This window comes from Desarmillaria tabescens, assembly GCF_030435595.1.
Source record: "Desarmillaria tabescens strain CCBAS 213 chromosome Unknown EV420scaffold_1, whole genome shotgun sequence".
NCBI lineage: Eukaryota > Fungi > Basidiomycota > Agaricomycetes > Agaricales > Physalacriaceae > Desarmillaria > Desarmillaria tabescens.
The window spans coordinates 2,475,734-2,490,392 of NW_026848300.1; the positions used below are offsets into that span (position 1 = coordinate 2,475,734).

At 48.0% G+C, this 14,659-nt stretch overlaps 8 protein-coding genes across 8 annotated transcripts; 4 read left to right on the plus strand and 4 right to left on the minus strand.

The window, feature by feature from the left end:
* Nucleotides 1–582: 582 nt before the first annotated feature.
* EV420DRAFT_1497541 (uncharacterized protein) lies at nt 583–1,703 on the plus strand. The gene has a single exon (XM_060470922.1). It carries the CDS (start codon nt 786–788, stop codon nt 1,620–1,622), a length of 837 nt encoding a protein of 278 aa, XP_060339716.1. The 5' UTR covers nt 583–785; the 3' UTR covers nt 1,623–1,703.
* Nucleotides 1,704–2,099: 396 nt separating this feature from the next.
* On the plus strand, nt 2,100–2,804 carry EV420DRAFT_78678 (mitochondrial distribution/morphology family 35/apoptosis). The gene is made up of 3 exons (XM_060483456.1): nt 2,100–2,378; nt 2,435–2,549; nt 2,611–2,804. The coding sequence occupies exons 1-2, from the start codon at nt 2,175–2,177 to the stop codon at nt 2,534–2,536; spliced, it is 306 nt and encodes a 101-aa protein (XP_060339717.1). The 5' UTR covers nt 2,100–2,174; the 3' UTR covers nt 2,537–2,549; nt 2,611–2,804.
* On the minus strand, nt 2,556–4,297 carry EV420DRAFT_78747 (ADP-ribosylation/Crystallin J1). The gene has a single exon (XM_060483462.1). It carries the CDS (start codon nt 4,182–4,184, stop codon nt 3,012–3,014), a length of 1,173 nt encoding a protein of 390 aa, XP_060339718.1. The 5' UTR covers nt 4,185–4,297; the 3' UTR covers nt 2,556–3,011.
* A 112-nt stretch (nt 4,298–4,409) lies between these two features.
* On the plus strand, nt 4,410–5,413 carry EV420DRAFT_1634328 (uncharacterized protein; the record flags this gene model as incomplete). Its single annotated transcript, XM_060476308.1, has 3 exons — nt 4,410–4,466; nt 4,520–4,973; nt 5,025–5,413. 3 exons carry the CDS (start codon nt 4,410–4,412, stop codon nt 5,411–5,413), a joined length of 900 nt encoding a protein of 299 aa, XP_060339719.1.
* A 503-nt stretch (nt 5,414–5,916) lies between these two features.
* EV420DRAFT_78638 (Arabinanase/levansucrase/invertase) lies at nt 5,917–7,948 on the minus strand. Its single transcript, XM_060483454.1, has 14 exons — nt 7,571–7,948; nt 7,491–7,512; nt 7,302–7,424; nt 7,228–7,246; nt 7,151–7,177; nt 6,988–7,088; nt 6,831–6,932; nt 6,751–6,769; nt 6,596–6,693; nt 6,379–6,538; nt 6,314–6,323; nt 6,208–6,258; nt 6,095–6,158; nt 5,917–6,043 (listed from the first exon to the last, which is right to left on the minus strand). The coding sequence occupies exons 1-14, from the start codon at nt 7,679–7,681 to the stop codon at nt 5,964–5,966; spliced, it is 987 nt and encodes a 328-aa protein (XP_060339720.1). The 5' UTR covers nt 7,682–7,948; the 3' UTR covers nt 5,917–5,963.
* Nucleotides 7,949–8,079: 131 nt separating this feature from the next.
* Nucleotides 8,080–10,263, minus strand: EV420DRAFT_78649 (zf-C3HC-domain-containing protein). Its single transcript, XM_060483455.1, has 8 exons — nt 10,132–10,263; nt 10,004–10,077; nt 9,817–9,953; nt 9,436–9,767; nt 9,304–9,387; nt 9,143–9,255; nt 8,365–9,093; nt 8,080–8,312 (listed from the first exon to the last, which is right to left on the minus strand). The coding sequence occupies exons 2-8, from the start codon at nt 10,052–10,054 to the stop codon at nt 8,271–8,273; spliced, it is 1,488 nt and encodes a 495-aa protein (XP_060339721.1). The 5' UTR covers nt 10,055–10,077; nt 10,132–10,263; the 3' UTR covers nt 8,080–8,270.
* Nucleotides 10,264–11,059: 796 nt separating this feature from the next.
* Nucleotides 11,060–11,700, minus strand: EV420DRAFT_1497552 (uncharacterized protein; the record flags this gene model as incomplete). Its single annotated transcript, XM_060470923.1, has 4 exons — nt 11,584–11,700; nt 11,497–11,534; nt 11,360–11,428; nt 11,060–11,303 (listed from the first exon to the last, which is right to left on the minus strand). Coding segments are annotated over exons 1-4 (274 nt in total), but the record flags the coding sequence as incomplete, so codon positions are not given.
* Nucleotides 11,701–11,757: 57 nt separating this feature from the next.
* On the plus strand, nt 11,758–14,638 carry EV420DRAFT_1497556 (phosphate transporter). Its single transcript, XM_060470924.1, has 12 exons — nt 11,758–11,873; nt 11,930–12,333; nt 12,386–12,439; nt 12,493–12,551; nt 12,603–12,719; nt 12,775–12,881; nt 12,932–13,055; nt 13,112–13,494; nt 13,543–13,792; nt 13,842–14,100; nt 14,154–14,272; nt 14,328–14,638. Exons 2-12 carry the CDS (start codon nt 12,221–12,223, stop codon nt 14,375–14,377), a joined length of 1,635 nt encoding a protein of 544 aa, XP_060339723.1. The 5' UTR covers nt 11,758–11,873; nt 11,930–12,220; the 3' UTR covers nt 14,378–14,638.
* The last annotated feature ends 21 nt before the right edge of the window (nt 14,639–14,659 follow it).

Genomic DNA, 14,659 nt, shown 5'->3' on the forward strand with positions numbered 1-14,659 from the left:
ACGCGCTCTTTTGCTCCATCACCACTACCTTGGCGGGGGCTCTCACTATCTATTCGAACAACCCGTCAAAGGAGCTGCTCTGATACATCCACAATCAGCCTATCTGAGAGTTCCTCTGTGGAAATAACTCCTGTAAGGCCCGCTCTGGGGCAAAGCCTGCTACGTTCGCTCCTCATGAAAGTATCCATTGTCCAAAAACTACCTCACTTATACACGATTGAACCTAAGAGTTGGAATCAGAGCCGATGCCATTGGTGATTGTGGGTGAATTGAATCAGTTAGTAAATAGTTATGATCAGGACTTCAAAAACTAACAGTAATAAGGGTGCTGCTCGAAAAAGCCTCGCTCGGTGGCGGCAGATGCCGCCACCAGCTCGCATTTTCTCTCAGAATCGCTGTTTGGAGAGCTGAATGGAAGTTCGGCCGAGCAACTCCGTGGAGAGCGTGATAGTAACATGAGTCACAGTAAACAAAGTGACAAACAAAGAAACTGCCACACCGAGAATCTGACTTTAACAGAAATTTATGTGTGGCACGCCGTTCAAATTTACCACACATAGAAAGTCCGATGACATTCGGCTCGGGGAGCTGTCAAAAACTCGGCTACCATCCATCCCCTATAAGACCTTCTACTAACGTAGCAGGAATGAACTCAATCTCATGTGTATCATCCCCGCAGGACAATCATACTGGGGCGACGAGACTTGGACGAGACAGCCTGAGACTACTGGGTACTACGACGCCCCTTCCCAGTTACATAATAGTCGATATCTTGTTCTTTCACCATGACTACATTGCCTCCAGAGCTTGTAGAACTAATTATCTGTGAGGCATGGCACTCTGTAATGCCGTCCTCAACCCGAACATCCTTCATGACCACTTGCCCCCTTGTTAACCGAACGTGGAAAACCATCTATGCCCCTATTGCTTCTCAGGATCTACACATCACCAACCTTGCATACATATACTATCTATGTGACATAGCTGGGCGCCAAAAATCCATTATCTACTACGACTTTATTCCCCAGCGTACTCGTACCATTACCTGCTTCGTCTACCTCGGAAAAGAAATAGACGATGCAGCCGTGAAGAGAGTGTATGGCTATCTCGCAAAACTGCCCAACGACATCGGTTTAAACAGTCTCTTTCCGCAAGTCCCATACATCTCTTTCGAGCTCGGTTGGATCGGCATAGGGAGAAATCCCCTTTCACCACAACTCTGTGATATTCCCATTTGCGTCCGGGTCTACTTCCACCGGTACCTGTCTGTTACCGAAAGTGCACGCCACAAAGGGGAGACACGAGTGGACGTAGGTATTTCCATGACAGACTCGGACCCTTTGCGGCGTCCACACCCTTCAACCTGGGTAGAAACATTGGAGCAATTGCGCAAAGTCAATCTCATTGGGGGCTGGCCATGGTTCTTAAATAAAAGATACTTTCCTGATCGTCACCGTTGGATTACACTTGATGGTTTCCGCCACCTCTGTCAAAGCACATATATATATCAGCATCGCGGGGAGATCAGAGATATAAATTGGGACTTGTGGATGGCTTCCAAAGAGCCACACAGTACGTGGGCGAAGCGTCTGCCGTCTGCTTCATCTAGCATCCATACATAGGTTTAGGGTGTCTTACTACTCCTTTCTATCGGCTGAAATATTTAAACGGGTGCAGGGGTCTTTACCCGTAAGATATTATGGCAAATATTGATCTCCCTTGCTATAAACACTTAGTCTTTTTTGGGACTATAGAAGCGCCCAGAAAATAATCTCTGTTAATTCTGAGTCGTCTGAAGGAGCCGAGACTCGGCAACGTCTGCGAGCTGCCTTAATAGAGCGCTGCTCGCGGCTTATAACAAAACAACACAGAATATATAGTAAGGCATTGACAAGTACAGTAGCAAAGGTAGAGGCTCGAGTGCTCGTGCATGGATTAGCTGGCAATTGTTCCTCGTTGTTGGGGACCTAAAGAGAAGTGCCAGGCCACACCCATCCCCATCTTCGCTACAGATCACGGCAGCATTGGAAGAAAGCAAACCCAGGTTATCGCAGTCGACGACAAGACCTCGACAAGACCAGAAAGGGCAATTCACCGAAACCTCACGGGAATTGCCGGCCATTAGGTCGCGACGCGTTCTTCGGCCAAGATCCCTACGTTTCTCTCAAAGTAAGATGGCAGATAGCTTGGCCCCCCAGTGCACTCCTCTAAAACGTGAATACGATTCATGTTTCAACTCCTGGTTCGAAGGATACCTCGAACCTGCTGTAGCAGCGTCAGCTTCCCAACAACAACGGGAGGCATATTCACGTAAAAAAGCAGAGGAATTCGAGGCAAAGTGCGGGAAGGTGTGGGCTGAGTATAAGGGGTGCACGCAGGTGTGCTTTTGCTTTTTTTTTGACTGGTTGCGTACGTTTACTTACTTAGGCATTAGAAAGCGTTGAAAGAAAAGGGATTGGATCGTTTACTTGACCAGGCTCGAGAAGAGAATCCGCTGACAGAGCCTATCCCGTCGGCGGCTCAGAGCAATAAATGAGCCAACAGAACGGGTAATGCGGCCTTTTTTTTTTTGCTTCGTCGTCTATGCTGACTTACAAGGAACGCGTGAAGGTTCGTTGTTCTATATAGCATTGCCGTTCGTCGCTTTGCGCAGCCCGCCCAGCTTTACTGCCTCGAAAGTTCGGATCTCCCGTTTGCTACTGTGAAGGGCTCGTGATATCTTCGACATTCAATTAACAGAATCAGTCTGGAGTACAAATTGTTCAACTGCACTTGACCATGTAAAATACGTGTACAGACATGGACCATAATATAGCCGGAAATTTGCGATTATCATTCCGATACATTGTCGAAAAGAGTTCTGAAGCATTCGGTAACATCTACATGTCATGTACTCTCTAATTCTGTTGGTCCAGGTTCAATCAAACTCAATTAACATATAATATTGGACCATAGTACAAAGGAAGAATAGCATTCCTAATACCCGACGACTCGCTTCAAAACCTGCTGGCTCATTTTGATAGCCTTTCTGAAAATCTGACCAATGCCTCGGAAACTTCTGAAATGACATCCTTTTTAACCAGACTCTCGTGCCAATTCGCTACCTTGGCACTCCAGAAGGTATCGGAGGCGCTGCTCGGCTCAGACCCATACCAACATCCTGCCAGACCACCATAAACCGCCCCGACAGTATCAGCATCATCGCCCAAGTTCACCGCAACGATAGCGCCTTGCTCGAATGTACTGGTGGAAAAGAAACAATAGAGGGCGGCAATCAGAGTATCGACGACGTAACCAGAGGACGGCAACGTCTCGGGCTGGGGCAAATGCAACGGAAGCTTTGAATTCTTGGCCTCGGATTCACATTCTGCTATGAGCTTCATAAGGGGATGGTAATGTTGATAGTAGCTCTCCAAAGCTTTCGCTGCTGAAGGAGGCGAAGGTGCAGACGAAGGAAGGGCGAGCAATCCATGCAGCTTTGGATGGGAATAGGGAAATGAGGCGAAATATGAAAGTAGGTCAAGCTTCGTAATATCGGGACCCTCTGAGGCCGTCGCGGATGCCATAATCATGCATATTGCGCCTGTCCAGACTTCACAGGCTTCCTTGCAAAGTTCATTGGGATGCGTAGTGGCGCTGCTTCTTCGCGCGTAATCCCTTGCTTGGTTCTCGTCACGCCAGTATGCCAGTCCTATGGGGACGATGCGCATGAGACTTCCATTTCCGCAGGAGAACTCTCCACTAAGCTCATTCTGGATGTGTTTGAGTGGTTTCTTTGTCGGATTGCTCGAGTAGATAGTCAGAGCTCTACAAATTGTGTTGCCGATGTCAAAGCATTTACCGGTGGCGGAGAGTACGCCTCGCTTCCACCACTGTGTGTACGCCGCTAACTGGTGGCATTCATCGAATCCCCCAGCCAGTGCTGAGTTATCAGGGAGGTAGGTGGCAAGTGACCGTGCTAGACAGAGGGTCATCGATGTGTCGTCCGTCCACACGCCTGGAGGAAGAGAGAAATTGTCGTTGGGGAGCATGGTGTCGACAATATCGAAAGAGAACCGGGCGTGAAATTCGGCTGGACCTCCCAGGGCATCGACGAGCGCAGTAGCAAGGATAGAAGCTCGTATCTTCGTCTCCGGCGCTGCCTTGGTAGCATTCTGGAGATATAGAGGCGTATTCAATGTCATCGTGGTTGCTAGCAAAGGATCCCGTGCTCCTCGCCGTCCGAGACCCAAAGAGGGCAAGTCAATACAGTACCCCCTACCATCATGGTACTGCCCGTGATTATCAAGGCAACTGTCGATTGCCGTCCTCGCGACGGACCATGATGGCACGAAGAAGAAAAGCACATGTTTGATGTAATGGCAATAGTACTTATATGGCAGGCCCACGTCGCCTAGCTTTTCGCAGCCATGGCGGTCGACCCAGTACAAAGCGTACGTGGCGGTTTTCTCATTGGTGCGTCCGTGGTATGTCCTACTCTGAATAAATTTCTCCTTGCCTTTGACTGACTGGTAACCAGGTATTAGCAGTCAATGCGGTCCCACCATTACGCAGGCGCTTTCTGCTCTATGGATCTCGAACAGTCGCGCAAGAGAATGCACAGCAGTCATCCAAAAGCTCCCTTTCTTCGTTCTTGGACTACCTAGCGACACTCCAAGTTCCTCATAGATATTTCACTCACTTCTACCTCATCTCTGTCGGCTCGTCTGCATTTTGGGCCCAGGAGATTCTTCGCAATGGACGCCTGTTCTCAGCCATTGCAGCTCTGGCACCCAAGATTGACCCTACGAAGGCGATGTCGAAAGAGCAGATACTATTGACGTGGGCGCTAATGTCTACCCAGGGATGCCGCCGTCTCTTGGAATCCATACTTCTTGCGAAGCCTTCCAAAGCAAAGATGTGGTTCGTGCATTGGTTGTTGGGCTGGGCCTTTTACGCAGGCATGGGATTGGCTGTTTGGGTGGAAGGTATTCGTGAGTACACACACGCTTTCTATCTTCTCGTGATCTTGACACCATCTTTAGAAACCCTTCGTTCTACGCCATTGAAACTGGCCTTATCCTCTCCCAGCCTACGCACTGCAATTTTTCTGCCATTGTTCTTGTTCGCGTCATGGATGCAGAACAAATGTCACTGGCATCTGGCTTCCTTGAAGAAGTATTCCCTGCCTACGCATCCCTCCTTCCGATACATCACTTGTCCACACTATACTGCTGAGTGCTTGATTTATCTCTCACTCGCAGGAATCGCGGCACCACCTGGGCAGATGTTCAACAAGACCATCTTAGCCGCTCTCGTGTTCGTCGCAGTCAATCTCGGTGTGACGGCTGAGACGACCCGGCAATGGTATGTTGAGAAGTTTGGCGAGGATAAGGTCACTGCCCTGTGGAGGATGATACCATTTGTATATTGAGGTATTCTCAACATCTATTTTGATGGCATGAGACTTACGAACATACTTAGGGCAACTAACAGAAGTTTTCCGCTCCTCTCTCTTCTGTTGAACTATCGGGCACATACTCTGGGATTCCGGGTTGAGTCAGGCATGTTGTACACAGATCTGGTTAGACCGACTAAGAAAAGGATCAATCGTGTACCTTGTCCGAGGTAAAGGAGAAAAGGGAAGCTACTTACAACCATGCTGATCTGCCTAGCCCTCTCAAGTCGGAGGTTGTATGAACTAAAAACTCGGTCTTCTTCTATTTATTTATTTAAATTCTTTTGCTGCTACGAAGAACGAAGAACACAAAACGTGAAATATGTTGTTCTCCGTTGCCGTTTTGTCTACTTTTTTTGCTTCGCTACTCGCAGTCCTGCTGGCGTCCAAGGTTCAAATCTACCTTGTTTTGTTACTCCGATAGGCTCCTGATATGCCTGATATCTTAAATTATAAAATGGACATCGCTAGGTTGTGTGACAAATATTAAGATTCGGCTTTCATGAAGAATGTCTACCATACGCGATTACTGTGGTTCCGGAACATTGTCGGTAAGAGCTCTGGGCGAGCCAAGATTCGGTGTCCCATCTGTATGCCATGTAACCTCTAAACTTCTCGTTAAGATTCAACCAGATTGGATTAAAGAGGTAGACGCACGTTGGACCATGGTATACCTGCTTCCGTCACACAAAGCTGGGACGGTTGAAGAAGCGTGATATACCTAGAAGCATATAAAATAACTCAACTGACCTGGAAAACTATTAACTTACCATGTGGATTTCATTACCACTCGGGCTTAGGAAAAACCCATTGTGACCGGGCTATTTGGAGGGACTTCGGTCAGGAGAAGGACGCGGTGATTTGGGAATAAATCACCTCGTTATTTCTAAGACAATCAATCCTTGAGAAGGTCCAATGTCAGAAATGGCATCAAAGCTCACCCGTTCGCAGATGTGAAAATAGGATTGCTGTATTTCGACCAAGAGCTTGGGCTCAGAGGATTGGTGCCGGTCAGCTCCAGCCGTCCAAGGGAGTAAGCTGTCCCTGCACAGCTCGAAGCCGAAAACACGATCCACGTTCGTCCATCGTGGTACAATGCCGCTTGATATGCAACCGTGAGCAGGGATCTATTCGAAAACAGACAGCTCCAAGTCGCACCTGGACCCTCATTCACATTAGCACCGACCTGTTCCCAAGAAAGCGTAGGAGTCGAGATTTTGACAGCGCTGCCGACCGTTGTTGCGCTAGTCATTTGCCTGTCCGAAGGGATGTTAGTGTACGAATCCAATATGAATTCTCAGTGGAATACGTACGCGATCCAGAGACATTGATCTTGCATTGAAGATAAAGAGATTGGTCATACACTCAACTTGGAAGGATAGAAATTGCGTACAGTTACCGTCCCAGCTTGAAAACACGAGATAACGAATATCGCCATAAACGAGGACTGTGGCGTCGATTGACCAAACATCACGGTTAGGAATGACTATGCGTCCTGGATACCAGATATTTGAGAACAATCTTTTTCTGCCGTAAAATTACTTCCTTACCTGCGTAGCTCCAGGCAGAGTCCCATATAATATTCGAGGATCCTTTCAAGACATGGATGTGCTGATTGTCAAGCGTGCCGCTTGATCCGGCAGAGTAGTATCTATCCAAGCCTTAAGCTTAGCCATCGTGCTTCGGTTCGACAGAAACGGAATAGGGACGTACATGTACCACGAGGCCTCGGTCGGTTGCCTGTATTTGTGTAGCAACTCATGACCATCAAAAACGATAGTTAAGATTACCAGTGAATTTCGGGAGCCCCTTCAAGCAGAAATCAGGGTGCCATGATTCAGATCACTGGTTGAACGTTACCTACAAACGTTACAACATCGACTGGACGTGCTATCTGACCAGACCACTTTTGGGGTAGCTGTCTTCAGTCCACTGATAGTCGTCGCTCGAGTAATCTGAATATTGGACCAAGTGGTTGTGGTTAAATCTATGCTCCATCAGCATCGCCAGCAACACATGATCTATTACTCCGATTCCGAGTGTCGATACGCACAATAATATCCCTCATGGTATACCTAAAGCAGGAAACGACTCCTCTAAGCTGGGATCAGGAGAGAAAGGAGCGCAACAGACCATAAAAGGATCCGAGCCGTCGCTCGACTTTATCGGATTGGTAAACGTCGCAACCCCCAAAGCAGACGACACCTGGAAAGAGATGATACATAACAGAAACAGCGCCAACATCTTGAACCGCGTTTGCCTGCTCTTTCCATGTGGTTGGAGTTTTTGTACTCGTCCTTCCCTTCCGCTGCGGCCCGAGCGGACCTCGCGTACAACGCGGAAAAGTACGAGGTTGCGTCAGCTGTTGAGAGGAAACGCCGATGAAAATCCCGACAATGGCTGGCCAGCTGCATAGGTTCGAACTTCGGCGGCTGTAGGGTCATTTGCTACAGTGCTTGGCGTTTTCCAACAACGTGAAGCTTCCAAGAGTAACAATAACCCTGATAGACAGGTATGTTATAGGTGTGTAATTGACATTGTAGCTGGTATTCGACGGTTCGGGAATCCTAGGTGCAACTCCAAAAGCCGAATCATGCTTGCCAATGAATGATATCTATACTGATTGAATCAGTATAGCTTTACATGGGAGATGATGACCGGTACGCGCCTGGTATTATTACAACGGTATGCTAAACTCAGGTGGGAAGTTTACACTCATATTCAAGACAAGCGGCGCCACACCTTTTGTATGTTCTATCCGCATTGGTGTCCAGACGTCTTAGTCAATAATACCACTGACAACAAGATACTAAAATGTAAAATTCCGCAAATATCAACCCAGAAGTCCTCGAACGTATTTAAGTAAATCCTTTCCCTAAACAAAACGATATTAATTCAATATCTGACAAAAGTGATAAGCCACTCACTCCCCGAGCCTTGACGCCCTCCACCATAGCTTCAATACCTCCATCGACAACTTCTCTTTCACTTTCTCCCCCCTCATGAGTCTCCGACGGCCTTCTCCCACTCGTCAAATGCGATCGTTGCGCCATCCCGTACCTCAACACAACTGTTACAACGGCTCGCCACCCCTCCAGAGCGCCTTCCGCTCCTCCTGTCAAGCTTGTCTGACTCATGAGATGCGCCTGAGGGCTAAGTGTGGGTATCACTGTCGATCGCACGACGTAAGGACAATAAGACCGATGCTCCTTCAGTAGATCAAAGGGTCGTTTCGTCGGTGCCCGGCTAGAAGTTGAAGACTCCGGCCGGAGTCCGAACGTCCAGAGCCCTATGCGTCGCTGGCAGAGGCTGCATTGAAGGAGGGTGTCAGAATCGCGTTTTGGAGGGGCCAGAGTGGTCGAGGGCCCGACGCTTAGTCGGTTAGGTGACTGTCTAGGGACGACGGAGGACTCCCGTGAACGTGGCGGCGTTTGAGGAGCCAAAGAGCTAGCTCGTGTCAATGCTGGGCGCTCAGCTGCAGGAGCTATACTCCAGCCGAAGAGAGACACCAAAATTGTCTTCTCCGATGGTTCCTCAGATGTCGCAGACGGCGAAGAAGACGAGGGTGGGTCTGTTTGAGTTGATGATACAGTTACAGACAATGATAGAGTATATAATTTGATTGTGGATCGTAGTGCTATAAGCTGGTTGGATGTCTGTTCCGTTGTTGGTAAAAATTCAAAACGGGAAGAATATTACACTGACTAGGGGGTGTTTGATTTCAACGTCGTCAAGAAGAGCGTCAAGGGAAGTGGCATTCGCCTTGATATCGCGTAACAGAATGGAAGGTGATTGAAGAGGTATACGGTAGATAGACGCTGAGTTTGTGGTCAAAATAGATCGGCCAAAAAGATTGTCCAGCTCACCGTCACACTGCTTCATCCGCCACGGACAGCCTGGTTTATGCGCATCGACGAGCTGAACCTTCTGCTTCTCAATGAGGGCATTGGCTGCAAGTTTCAGCCTTCAAAACCACCAAAGAATAGATCGTCACACACCTGCGTCTCGCGACATGCCCTCTTTGCTAGCCACTACCCACGAGGAGGTGCATACTCCGCATACCAACCGGTCTTTCCCGTCGTTCACCCACCCACACTTCGATGCTGCCACTGCATCTATGGCAGGCGGTTTATTTGAGTATGTGGAGAGTTTAAAGGTCGATAATCGAGATAGAAAAGAGGATATTGATGAAGGGCGGTATTCTTCTTTGGAGATGATAGTTGACGGTGGACGAGGTTCGGAAAACTTGAAAGGAAAAGACTTTTTTGTACGCGTAGCAGCACGTGTGAGGATAGCTGAGAGTTTTGGGGCATTTTTGTATGTCTCTTGCCTAGTTTAGTCTTAGCTTGGAGTCAGGATTTAAAAAGATTAGAGCGTACGGCACTTCATTCGCGCTCCCTTTGGACTTTATCCCGTACTTTGCAAGGGTAGAATATACGGACCGACTCGTATTGGATTTCTTGAGTGCAGGCTGAACAGTATCGTCTAGATGTTGGAACGCGTCGTCTAATTTCCGCTATGATACATATTCAAAGAAAAGAAAGGGCGCCAGGATGAACGCGTTACCTTTGTGGCCCGAAGGTTATCTATAGGTGTTTGAATGTCGTCGGAAGACATGGCAAGAGAACGATGCAATAAATCTGTGCTCCAGTATGCATAAGCAGGTGTCCCACCACCCGGATGTGCAGCCGCACCTTGTTTGATAGAAGTCAAAATAATGCCTCCCAGTCGAAGGGTATCACAGCTGCAGTGATGTTGCAATCAAGAAAAGTGCGACAGATAGGATAACCGACCAAAGAGAAAGAGTCTGAGAAAAGGATTAGAGATGATTAGGGAAACTCGGGACACGTGATGCTGAATCCAAAAATGGCAATCACCGCCATTGTGCGTTCGAGTCTCAACTTTTCAAGTCGCAAGTCTTGACGTTGGTTTCAGAAGTTCCAATACTTACAGTGGTTAAAGCGTAGAATAAACGACGGCGATAAAATTTTATATTGATGGAACTGGTCGACTCGGTCGATATACAGTGGGAGAGCCCCGCGGACCCCATCCCTAAGTCATTCCCAGATGAGTATTTGCCATCAAGTCCATCATACAGCTGTAAGGGTAATACCCCTTCCCCCGAGATTATGCTGACGGGTGAGATCTGATCACGATCTCTACCTTCTATGAAGACCCACAAGGGTATCGTATAGTTGCAGTGCAATTCGATAAATATATTGCCGATCAAGGTTCTCGAAGGAAGCATTCACTGGCTTAAAATGCAGTCAACGTCATCACCTAGAGTTGTTGAGGGACTAGCTCGCCAGTTCAAAGCCAGCATCATCAATGAGATGCCAAATGCCAGTCTGTGACACCTTGGCAGCAAAGCAGAGTCGACAGAGGACCATGAGAGATATTAAACTGAGAACGGTCTGCAGCGGTCGCGTGCAGATCATTCCAGAGTAGTAACTGTTGACATCATGATAACGAACGTTTGTCGCGAGTAGCATGGCTCTGTAGGGCTACATCGAGGTCGAATGGGTCCAACGAGCGGTGCTGACGAACTGTTCGAGACCCGGCAAAGAAGGTAACCGTGGAAAAGGAACTGAGAAGACCCGGCTATCTTAGTTGTTACTCGATGGGCTTGGAAGAAGTAGAAAGTTGTTCGGTGCCTGAGGCCTGATATACAGTTGTTAGGGTATGCGGTTGTACACTTCTGAGGTACCACGATCTAATATACAAGTTCAATTATCACATCTTCCGCAAATCTTCCGTAGCAAGTCGTATTAAGTCACAGGGGGCTCATTACCCGGACTGGGTATTGAGTCTGGGTACATTCGCTTGAGATGCCTATATTTTCGGAGAGAGTATAAAGCGAGGGTTTCTGTTGAATGAATGTTTCTATTAGTACTTGGGGTCTTGGATGAGCAAATAACTCGCCTTCCTTGATATATTCGCCAAACTTAATGGCCTTCTCGATCTCTGCATCGTCGGTCAGGTTTCGGTTTTCTGTGAGTACGGCTAAGCGGCCGAATGCCAAGGCAGCCAAGGGCATGACGGAAAATTGAATAGCGTACTCTCGAACATCCGCCGAACTCTAGCTTTGAAATCGTATCTAGACATGCATTCAACCGGCGTCCAATACAGTTGAAGCAGCGACCCACGAGGGATCTGGATAATCTTTTCCTAGCCTCTGCAGCTCCTTGTACAGCGAGAGAGCACGCAGACGGTTTGACATATCATGCGACAATGGAAGTACTAACTTGAAGGAGGTCTAAACCTGTCTAAACGTTGAACGCCGGGTGTCCGCTGCTGATGAAACCACGTGGTACTAACCATATATAGCTGCATCTTCCAGGGGTTGGTGTCCTCCTTTTGGTCCGTCCCGCCATTGGGACCACATTGCGCACAACAAACGAGCGTCGCAGGGATGCACGTGCGAAAATGCTGCAATCTGAAAATAGACCGACTATTGGAAGACGAGGAAAATTGAAAAAAAAAAATACTTCCGTTCCTCTCTACTGGTGGTCGTCGGTGCTGAATTTAGTGGTCTGTGGACCCATCTTCTATCGTATACGTCCAGGAACTGCCGGAGTCCTGATGGAGAAGCTTTGATTGTATCGGAATTGATCTCATCTGTTCATTTTGATCGGGCCACTGTCGTGTGCGCGATTGTTGATTGGCTGAAAACGACGAACGTGTGGTGGAAAACTGTCTCGGCGCCTCGCTGGGGTCCTATTTAGGTTCGACATTCAATATAAGGTCGTGATCTAGCGCTTCCGGTTTGTCTCATCTCTCCCAATGGCTTCAGAAAAGGCTTCCACCGATGGCTCTCTTCCCATCGCGAAGTCCGCCTATGTCCTTGACGAGCGCCGTCGTGCTGCTCTCGCAGAGGTCGACAATGCCAGGTTTTCGTACGTACTTCCCTCTCCATTGCTTGGCAGGCCCTATCTAAGCTTTTCTTAGGTGGTTCCATGTAAAGGTCTGCGCTGTTGCAGGCGTCGGTTTTTTCACAGATGCGTATGTCAACAATACTCTTGGCCTGCCTTACTCTAATGTTTCCGCAACTTCAGCTATGATATCTTCGCTATCAACATTGGCGCAACCATGATTGGATATGTCTACGGTCACAGTATGTATTATCCGGCCCTTCCCTCGTTCCCCGCCCTAACTTTCATTCCAGATCAAAAGCTCAACACTAACCAGGACCTTGGCCTCAAAGTTGCCACCCCTGTTGGTACACTTGTCGGACAACTCCTCTTTGGATGGCTTGCTGACCATCTAGGACGCAAGCGGATGTGTAAGCTAAAAGACTTCTCTAGGCAAACGCCATGCTCATCACGCCCTCCTACTAGATGGCGTGGAATTAATTCTTATGATCATCGCCACCTTTGGACAAACAGTTTCAGGTTCCGGCCATGCAGTAAATATTCTCGGTGTTCTTATCGTCTGGCGATTCTTGGTGCGTCGTTTCTTATGATTCCCCTTTGTTGTCCTCACCCTTCTGTATAGATGGGCGTTGGTATCGGCGGTGACTACCCTCTCAGTGCTATTATCTCCTCGGAGTTTGCCTCTACGAAAATACGTGGCCGCATGATGAACGCAGTTTTCGCTTCACAAGGGTGGGGTAACTTCAGTATGTTTTCCCTCCTTTGAAATTTTACTAGGTAATAACTGACCCCCAAATTTCAGGTGCATCATTGGTGGCTTTGATTATCACTGCTGCCTTCAAGAGCTCCATTCTCAAGGATACTCCTCCGAATTACCATTCCGTGGACTATATGTGGCGTCTCCTCATTGGAATTGGCTGTATCCCTGGTGTCATTGCCCTCTATTTCCGTTTGACCATTCCCGAGACGCCGCGTTTCACCATGGATGTCGAACGCAACATCCAACAAGCTTCCGCTGACATCTCAAATGTTCTGACAACGGGAAAGTCATATGGAAACCCAGATGCCGTTATCCAACGTGCGGACGCACCCAGGGCGACATGGGCTGACTTCGGGGCACACTTCAGCCAGTGGCAGAACGGAAAAATTCTCTTTGGCACAGCTTATTCATGGTTCGCCCTTGATGTGAGTTTCCCCCTCCCAGTCCGACAACCAAATTCTTATGATTTTCAGATTGCTTTCTACGGCCTAGGTCTCAACTCCAGTATCATCCTGGAAGCTATTGGCTTTGGCACTCCTTTAACCAGCGGTTCACAGAAGGTTTACGACAACTTGAAGAATATTGCTGTCGGTAACTTGATTCTCTCCGCAGCCGGCCTCATCCCTGGGTACTGGGTCTGCTTCCTGTTCATCGACTCGTGGGGTCGCAAGCCTATTCAGTTGATGGGCTTCATTATGCTCACCATAATTTTCGTAATCATGGGTATGTCAAATCCTATTCTACTGCTTATCTCACCTTACACCTCCCGCAGGCTTCGGTTATGATGCTCTCACCAAGACCAAGTCTGCCTCTGACGCCTTCGTCTTTCTGTACTGTCTGGCCAACTTCTTCCAGAACTTTGGACCCAACACAACGACTTTCGTCATTCCTGGAGAAGTATTCCCAACTCGTTATCGCTCAACCGCACACGGTATATCCGCCGCAAGCGGAAAGCTCGGTGCTATCGTTGCACAAGTTGGATTCGCCCGTCTGAAGGATATCGGCGGCACTAACAAGTTTGTCAAGCACATGTGAGTTGACTACTTCTCGTGAGACGTCTGATTCGTCTGACAGTAAACTTCAGTCTTGAAATCTTCGCCCTATTCATGTTGACGGGTATCTTCTCGACACTGCTCCTCCCTGAAACCAAGGGCAGGACACTCGAAGAACTGTCGAATGAGGACCAGGAAGGCTTCGTCCGAGGTATGTCTCCTCGTCTATCTCTGATGCTGTACATTACTCAAGTTCCACTCTTTAGGTACCGGTCACATTGAAGTTGATGACGCTGGCTTGATCAAGCAAACATGATTTAATTTTACGAGAGCATTCATACAACGTTCATGTCAAGCCAGTATTATCATTTTTATCACTCCTTATATTACACTTCACGTACTATCTCATGAATTTTCAATAAATTTGCTCATAGCATATATAGTAATTTTATCTGCAAAGTCCCGTAGATATCATGTAAAAACTAGGATGGATTTAGGATATATAAGTTGTCAACCAAAAATTTCATCGTTGTTGCTCTTTAACTCAAGTCTCGTAAACCAGACTCAACGATGAGGCCTGGGCTTGGACCCTGAACAA